Here is an 8709-nt window from a genome sequence, read left to right as displayed (position 1 = left end):
GCGGGGTCTCCTGCCAGCTCTGAGTGTCCACAGGTGTGTCTGTCTCCTGGGAAGGCAGGCAGGGAACAAAGAAAACCCTCTGAGGGGCTGGTGTCACCTGTTTCAACTGCCGTCACCAGAAGAGGGCTGAGAACCGGCCCAGCTCCAAGCCTGGCTCCCCACCCAGGCTCCGGACCCCACAAACTACGTGGGGCTGAGAAGAGGGCAACTTGGGGGGTCAGAGAAGAAGCACGGTTTGAGTCCCAGCCTCGTCACCTGACGGTGTGCTCACCTGACCGTGTTCCAGAGTCCCTGGGACCCACAGGTACGTCCCTCCCATGCCCTGTGGCCTCCTCGCCCATGACTCCTGGAGGTGGCACCCTGGGGCGAGGGACAATGAATGGAACCTAGGAACAATGGGTGCATCTTTTATTCACAAATAAGAACTGTGGCGAGATGCCACCTACACGCCTGTACAGAGGCCTGAGCGCCCACAAAACGAATGGTGCCCAGGAACGCGGACGTGCCGGGCGGGGCATCCCTCGGCTTGGCAGGCACTGCTGCTCTGTGCTTGGTGCCCCCACCCTGCCCAGGGTGCCCCTAGAAAGAGCCCTCTCCAGCCCAGGAGACCTTCCATAGAAAACCATAAAAACATAGATCATTTGTCTTCAAATTCCCACTGCAAATCCGTGTTCGTAAGCAAAACAATACAAAAATAGGAACCCAACAGAACCTTATAAAACCCACCCTGCTGTCGGGACTGGTTTTTTGTGTGTTTTTTTTTGTTGTTGTTGTTTTGTTTTTTTGCTGTGGTTTTGGTAAGAATTCCTGCCGTGGAAGAAGGCAACATGTACCCGTGGTTCCGTCCTCGCCCGTGCCCTCGCTCGGGACACAGCGGGGTCCTCGAGGAAGGGAGGGGGCTCAAGGTCGGTCTTCGCACTCGGGAGACCCCACTGGCGCCGACCACTCTGCCAAGAGGAAAGGCTATGAAGGAAAAGGACCCGGTACTGAAAGAGCTGATGAGCACAGGTCGGTCCTGCTACAGAACTGCTTGCTGCAAGGGAGCGGGTCAGATGCAAACGCGACCGGCCACAGCAGAGGCCACTAGGCCGCGGCCAGAGCCCACACCCCGTCTGCTGGTGTCTGGAGTCCATAGCACCAAATGTGAAAAGAAGCAAAGTCCAACTCAAGGTCAAAGGCACTTGCGTGGCTGTTCCGTGGCGACAGTCTTCCGGTCTCTGCGCACCCACTTGCTGTCCTCGGCCAGCCGGCCCTTTCCTCCCCACGCTCCGTCTCCCCTCTGAGCCCCCCATCCTGCACAGACCCCACATCCTCCTCCCTATAACCCTCAGACATCCTCACGCCATCCACGTCCCGTCCTCACCCCCTGAACACCCCCCCCATGCCCAGTGCCCGGCCTCAGACGTCCACCTCCTGCGGCCCTGGCACGGCGGCGGCGGTGGCAATGCTGATGTCGAAGCAGGTGACCATCATGACATGGGCTTTGCACAGGTTCACACACTGCTCCAGGGCAGCTGTGGCCCGCTCCAGGGCCACCAGGTACTCAGCGGACTCAGGCTCCAGCTCCGGGTCCACCTCAACTAGAAGGTGGGACAGGGTCGGCCAGGGGCCAGCAGCGACCAGGCCCCACCCCAGTCCCTAGCAAGGCACCCGGGCCCATTAGAACCTCTCCCAGCACCGGAGGGCAACTAGAGGGCAGGGCACAGCTGGGGAGGGTCCTGCTGCCCAGTAGTTGGGGGGGGGGCACTTACACTGCTCCAGCCAGCGGCCCGGTTCCACCATTAGTCGGCCCTGGGTCTCAGCCAGCTCCTCGCACAGGTGGTCACGCTTGGCCTGCACCTCCCGAAGCCGCTGCTGCCTGCGCTCTGCCAGCCGCAGCTTGGAGCTGACACACACGGGGCCCTGGCAGCAGGGGACAGGCGCAAGAGGCCTCAGGCCTGGCCCACTAGCAGTCACGCGCAGGCTGTGGTTTGTTCCCAGGGCTCCCAGCACCCTGGCCTTGGCCATGGCCTCCCTCCACCCACCAGGCACACATGGGGGCCTCATAGACAGGGTAGAACCTGTGGGGGCCATGCCCAGAGCTCCTGGGCAGACAGCAGGGACCACCAGAGGCCCAGGGCTGGCAGGGCTGGCTCCTACCTTCTCCACATCCTGGGGGGGCTGTGGGAAGAGAAGGCGAGGTCAAGGGTCACCCATGCTCCAGAGGCTTGGCGAGCCCCAAGGATACACGGCCACCCTGGCTCCCAGTGTCCAGCCCCAGGCCCCGTGAGCCCTGACCTGGGCAGGGTCTTCCCTCGGGGGTGGGCGGTGCCGCTGCAGGCGCTGCACATCGTCGATCTCATACACCTTAATCTCAAAAGGCTCCTTCAGAGCGCCAGCCAGCGGCGGCAGGTCCACCCACTGCCCTGGGAGGCTGGGCTTCCGGCCCAGGGCAGCGGCGTCAGGCAGTGGGGCCGGAATCAGCCGTCGCCGCTGCAGACCTGGAAGGGAGAGCCAGAGCCAAGCGCTAGTGAGCAGAGACCAGGGCCCAGCTCCAGCCCTCTGCCACCCGCATAGCCACACCACTGCCCACAGCAGCAGCCGCACCGCCAGCCTCCCCCGGGGTTCCCTCCAACCCCTGACTGGCCACACCACCCTAGTAGCACTCCCTGGCCCCACTGCCCAGAGTCAGGGAGGGGCCAGAACACTGTTCCCTGCAGCCTTGGCAAGGGTTTCTAGGTAGCTGGGACACCACACCCAGGCTCTCACCTGGTTCCCTGGGGCCCAGCAGGGGGACTGTGCTTGGACAGGGGTGAGCCCATGAGGATCAGAAGAGACACACACGGGTGTACCAACCAACTGGGGGCCTGTGCCCACCCTGTGCCAGGACGTCCAACGCTTAAACTGCCAGGGACCTACATCTGTGAAGACTCCTTCTGTTTGTCCAGTCCCTGCTGACCTATGAACTGCCCAGGCCCCCATCCTATCCACCAAATGCCCCAGGGGTGCTCGCAACTATCGGGGCTGCGCACCCGGGCACCCTACAGGCCATGCCAGAGACCGCAGCTGTGAGGTGCCCCGCAGAGGCCCGCCCATGGGAGCCAGCACGGGCTGCTGGGAAGGCAGTAGCCTGGCATGGGGCGGGGGCAGGCGGCACCCCAGTGGCACTGGCGCCACCACCCACCTGTGGCCCTCTTCTTGGGGGACTTGAGGCTGCGGCAGCGGGCGCCTGGGGAGGCGGCCCCACTCTCGCTGGTGGAGTCAGGGGCTGAGGAGGCGCTGCCCGTGGCCTCGCTGTCACGCATCATGCTCTCATAGCCGCTGCTGCCGCCGCTGTGGTAGAAGAGCGCCGTGCGGCCCATGGCAGGTGGGAGCTCCCCACTCAGCACGCTGCTATTGTCACTGCCGTGGCCACTGCTGTAGCGCTGGGGCCTGCGGGGCGCGGTCACCTTGCTGTAGGGTGAGGGCAGGGCGGGGCCCACAGGTGGCCGCTCCTCAGCCACGTTCACGCCGCTGTCGTTACCGCTGTCTGAGTCGGCCGACCCCCATGAGGAGCCTCTGCCAGGAGCTCCACTGGCCGCCAACTCATGGACACGGCTGTGGGCAGCCCGGAGCGCCTGCTTGGTGCCCATGATGGTGCCACGGCCAGCCTTGGCCCCGAGGCCAGGCGCAGCCCGTGGAGCCATCCGGGGACCCATCACAGGGCCACCAGGGGTCCTGCCCACCGCAGGGGCCAGTGGCTTCACTGATGCTCCCAAGGCCCGAGACCCGCTGGCCACGAGGCTACGGCCCTTGGCCCCACCAGTGGGGGGCTTGGGGGCTCCCATGCCCTTAGCCGGGCTGCCCCGACAGGCAGGGGCAGGCCCAGGTGTGGGGCTGGTGGGCGGGACGCCCAGCCTGGGCACAGCCCTGGGTGGCCGCCCGGGGGCCTCCCTGACCTTGCTGCTGCCGTGTGCCAGGCCCTCACTCCGCTCCAGGGACGCATGGCCGGTGGAACGGTGCACTGCCTCCATCTTGGCAGCTCGAGCTTTCAGGCTGGATGTAGCCCTGGGAATGGAGTGGTCAACCCGGCCACTGGGCCTGGACTCTTCCTCCCCACGGAAGACGGCAGCTGCCCCGGCCCGGGGCAGGCCCAGGGCCTGGGGAGGGGCCGACCCCCCGCAGTTCTGCTCTAGGCTGGACTTGCGCACAGGTGGAGTGGGGGGAACCGCCCCGCTGGGCCTTGGGAAGAAGCCCCCCTTGAGAGCCAAGCTCCTCTTGCTGCTGGGGGAGGCCTTCAGGCTGCCTGAGCAGATGGCCTCAGTCAGGGTGTCCCCACAGGACCCGGCAGGTGTAGTCACACCCAGAGTGGTGGCACCTCTCCGCAAGGGTGGGATCCGAGCCACAGCCTCAGGCCTGCAGCCCCCCCTGGCTGCCACCTCGTACCCGTCCACCACCCTCTGGGCACCAGCCAGCACGGCCTGTGCCTCAGGCATCCGGGAGATGCCCAGGGTGGGGCTTGAGGCCCCAACGGCAGAGGCCAGCTGCAGCATGTCACAGTCATCAGCACGGAGCAGCCAGGGGTCCTCCAGTAGGCCTCCAGGGCCGGGTGGGCTCCGGCTGGGGCGGGTGCATCCTGCTCGGCTGGCCAAGGAGGTAGTCCTAGGCTTCCGGGGGAGGCTGGAGTGGATGGTCTGAGCTGTGGCCGCCCCCCGTGGAGTCGCGTCCCAGGGCTCCCTGACAGATCGAGCCAGGGCTGCTGCAGTAGCCTCCCGAGGGTGAGGACTGTGGGCTGGACCAGGACAGACGGGCCCACCATGCTCTGAAGACCTGCAGCTGCTCTCCTCCGGGACACTGCTCAGGGGAGAGGTGTCTGCAGGACCAGATCCTGCTGGGAAGTTGGGGCTGAAGGGGGGCCCTGGTGTAGGGCTGGAGCTATTGGCAGTGCACACGCTGACCTCGCTAAGCCAGGAGCTGATGGACGGGCCAGAGCTGCTGCCTGCCCAGGCCGTGCCCTCCAGGGCTCCTGCAGAGCCACAGGGACCCTCAGGTGCCTGCGAAGTGTAGGCATCAAACTCATCATTGACACTGCTGATGATGCTGACTGGCCGAGAACCCGAGGCCAGGGCCTGCAGAGAGCAGCCGCTGCCAAAGCTGGCCAGGCTGGAGGGCCGTGTGGCCCCTGCCAGCCCCCCCAGGGGCAGCTCCTCCACCACTGTGAACACCAGCTCGTCCTCGCCGTTCAACTCCACGGGCTGCTGCAGGGTCACTGTGGTGGTCAGCAAGCCGCGATCCAGACAGCGGCTGCGAGTGGACGGGCAGGAGCAGGCCATGTCTGGGGAGGGAGGGGGCTGGCCCGCCTGCCCGCTCATGCCCACAGGGGGTGTCCGTACCATGCTGCTTGTACCCCCTCCCCCAGGATCTGCAGGGGCATCACAAGCTTCTGGCTGCTGAGGTGGCGGAGGGGCGGGGCTGGGCAGTGGCCTCCTGCCTCCATCCCCAGTGGCCAGGTCTGGGGCAGGTGGCTCGGGCCAAGTGCTGTTGTCCTTTCTCTGGTCACTCTGGGCACTAGGCCTAGAGGGCTCAGGGACACTCCGGTGTGTATCTGGGCCAGGGCTGCCTCGAGGGGTGCTGGCAGCCATTGGAGGGCCCAGAGCCTTCCTGGGGGACGCAGCCTCAGGGGGCGAGAGCTTCTTGCTCCCTCGGGCAGGGCTGGCCTGAGCTCCACCAGTGCCACCTGAGGGTCCCCAGGGGCCCTCACTGCCATCGATGCACTCCAACCGCTCCTGCAGCTCTGCGAAGGTGCTGCAGCGGAAGTGGTCGGCATCCCGAGGGCCCTCAGAGGGCCGGCGGCGGCTCAGCGCGGGGATGATGGGCACAAAGTCAGGCGGGCCCTCGTTGTCGGTGAGCTCCCGGTCTGACAGCGCAGCCCCGCTGGGCCCCACGTAGATGACCGTGTCACAGGACTGCTCACTGCTGGATGAGTAGTCAGGGTCACCAGGAAGGCCCGGCACTGGGCGGTCAGGGTCCAGGGCCACCGTGCGTGGATGGAAAGGCCTCAGGTGTGGGGGGCGCCGGGCCCGGCCCTCCTCGCAGGAACTCTCCCCGCCTGAGGAGCTGGACGCGTACTGGGGGAAGGCAAGGCAGAGCCCATGAGCATGCCCCCTCCACCCCTCCTGGCCTCCCACCCCAGCCCTGGACCCTCTCTACAGCACAAGGCTGTGGTCCAGCTCCTGCCCCCGCCTGGACCTGCACTAGACTTAGGCGCACAACACAAGGTCTTCTGGGTTTCTCTCCCTCCCATGACAGACAGACAGAAATGCCACAGAATGGCCCCAGGATTCAGCTCAGCGCTGCCTCATCCCAGAATGCCCCAAAGGCCACACTTAGGTGCTGTGACTTGTGCCAAGAAGTCCCCTGATGGGGGTGCCCCAGTCCCATTTGCCCTGGGCTTGGTTGGTGCGGGGCCTGCTGCTGCGCCAGGCAACCCCACCCCCCACGGGAGCAGCTCTGCCTCTGCCTAGTGCACCAGGGGCTTCAGGCTCAGCTGGCAGGGCTATGTGGATGCCACCCGCAGCCCCGGGACACTCAGACTATCAAGGACAGGCCCCTGCTGCTGCCACCCCAGGCCCCTGGAGGACACCGTAGCCTGGAGTTCCTCGGGTGGAAGGTGGACGGGATCAGAGCCCACCTTGGCCTTCTTTCTGCGCAGGCGGTGGATGCGGGCGGCCAGCTGCACGGTGCTGAGCGTCTCGGCGTGGTGGGCGGGCGCATCTGAGACGTGGGCGATCATTGTGGTCCGACAGCCAGCGGTGGCCAGGGACTCCCGCAGCAGCATGGTAAGGCTGTGGTCCCTGAGGGCCAAGAGGCTCAGAGGCCCAGCCTGGGAGCGCCTCGGGGTAGGAGGCTGGGCGGGGTGTGTGCTCAAGGCTGGAGCAGGGGCAGGCTCCCTCCAGGACCAGGGCTGTGCCCAGAGCCAGGTCTGCCTTGCACCCTGGACATGAATGTGGCCAGCTCCCAGGACCACCCCAGAGAGTGCCTGCCCAGGTGCCTAAACTCACCTGTAGGGCACGTGCTTGGCCCCATTGACCAGAGCCAAGATAACGCTGCCCAGGGCCGACAGGGACAGACACAGGGGTCCCCCCGTGGCCTCTCCACCCCTGCCAGGTGCCACCTCACAGCTGCCCAGGTCGATGAGGTGAAGACGGCTGCGGCCTCCAGACACTGAAAGCGCAGGGCGGAGCCTCAGGAGACGCCCTGGGCAGACGGCTCCTGGCACCCCCCACCCAGGCACCTACTTCCTCCCTGGCCGCACTTGTCCACGCGGTACTGGTAGACGTGCAGGGTGAAGAGCATGTGGGAGCTGCGCCGGGCATCCTCGCCACAGCCTGCCCGGCTGGTGCTGCGAGCGGCCAGTGCGGCGTCCAGGTAGAGGGCAGCCTTCTCTGCCGTGGGCGCCCGCAGCTCGCTCTGACTCTGGAGCTGGAGAAGGTAGAGGCCACCACGCCTTTAGGGGCTCAGAGCCATGCAGCCCCCAACCCCTGCCCACCCTCTGACTGTGGAGGGACAGTGGCCCAGGCGCACCTGTGACCCACATGTGGGGTCCTCTCGCAGGTACACGCCTGGAGACTGGGTGTCCTGGAGACTGCCAGAGGCCACCTCAGACAGCAGGTCGCGCAGGCTCTGGTCCCGGCCGCACACCTCCAGGGCCGAGACGCGGATGGAGAAGCGGGTGCCTGTCCTCTCCTTGCGCTCCTCCACCAGCCTGAAGAGCCAGGAGATGGCACAGGGCACCACGCCCAGGCTCTGGGGTGAGCTGTCCTTCCCGATCATGGTGTACGACTTGCCTGGGGGCCACGGGGCGTGTGAGGGTCCAGCACAGCCACTCGGGCCTCAGACCCACGCGGACTAGGGACATGTCCCCTGGGCCCTGCCTAGGATACTCGGGTAATCAGGGGCTACTGAGACCCTGGGGCCTCTTGTCCATGGCAATCCCTCGGCCTCCCAGCTTGGGAAGCTCCGGCTTCCACCCCATGAGACCCCACCCACATGCCCACAGCGAAAGCCACCTTCCTCCACAACCCAGGCGCAGGGCCCAGGGATTGCAACAATGCAGATGGGGGACAGGGACAGGGAGCCTTTACCAAGACTCATGTGGCCAAAGGAAAAGATGCAGCCATCAGCCCCGCTGACCACAGACTGCAGCACATCGGCCACTGTCCCCGAGCACACTTCAGCCTAGGGATGGAGAGACCAGGCAGGTGTTCAGGCCTCTGTCCTGGGCACACGCAGGTGGTCAGCCCATGGGGCAGCTAAGCTGGCAGATGTGGCCAGGTGCACAGAGCTCTTGCAGGCACAGGAAGCGTGGGATGTTGGCAAAGAGCAGAGTACACGCAACACGTGCAGGACGCGCTAGCCAGACAGAAGCACTGCTGCCAGCATGGACACACATCCAGGACACCAGACGACACAGACGCACGGCCACGCTGCCTGCAGGACCCTGGGGCATCAGGTGCCCCACCATAAGGGTGGAACAGCACCCCTCAGAAAGCCTCCTAGGACGGTGGGCTCCCACACGCCCAGCAGCACCCGGGAGACCCGGCCCGGGGAACAGGCAGGGCTGAGGGGTGAAGCCAGGGGTGGGGGCAGAGGCAGCTGAGGCAGGGCTCAGGCACTGGCTCCACTGGGCCCACTTCCCCCTCACCCTCCTGGACACAGCACAGACCCCACCCGTTGTCCCCCAGGCCCCCG

At 66.0% G+C, this 8709-nt stretch overlaps 1 protein-coding gene across 3 annotated transcripts in view; it reads right to left on the bottom strand.

Moving 5' to 3' along the window:
- Window positions 1-391: 391 nt before the first annotated feature.
- KIF26A (kinesin family member 26A) overlaps window positions 392-8709 on the bottom strand; it is a 36468-nt gene continuing 28150 nt past the window's right edge. For all 3 annotated transcript variants that reach the window (XM_081288903.1, XM_081288904.1, XM_081288905.1), the window contains 10 exons: window positions 8103-8196; window positions 7543-7805; window positions 7257-7440; window positions 7020-7182; window positions 6650-6812; window positions 3164-6086; window positions 2278-2480; window positions 2140-2160; window positions 1752-1902; window positions 392-1580 (listed from right to left, as the gene is read on the bottom strand). In XM_081288903.1, the coding sequence (XP_081145029.1) occupies window positions 1399-1580; window positions 1752-1902; window positions 2140-2160; window positions 2278-2480; window positions 3164-6086; window positions 6650-6812; window positions 7020-7182; window positions 7257-7440; window positions 7543-7805; window positions 8103-8196 (4347 nt within the window). In that variant the 3' untranslated portion in view covers window positions 392-1398. The remainder of the gene's footprint in view (window positions 1581-1751; window positions 1903-2139; window positions 2161-2277; window positions 2481-3163; window positions 6087-6649; window positions 6813-7019; window positions 7183-7256; window positions 7441-7542; window positions 7806-8102; window positions 8197-8709) is intronic.

The sequence above is a fragment of the Spermophilus citellus genome (assembly GCF_964194105.1).
Source record: "Spermophilus citellus genome assembly, chromosome: 4".
Taxonomy (NCBI): Eukaryota; Metazoa; Chordata; class Mammalia; order Rodentia; family Sciuridae; genus Spermophilus; species Spermophilus citellus.
The sequence above is the reverse complement of the archived record's forward strand: the minus strand, read 5'-3'. Positions and strand labels throughout refer to the sequence as shown.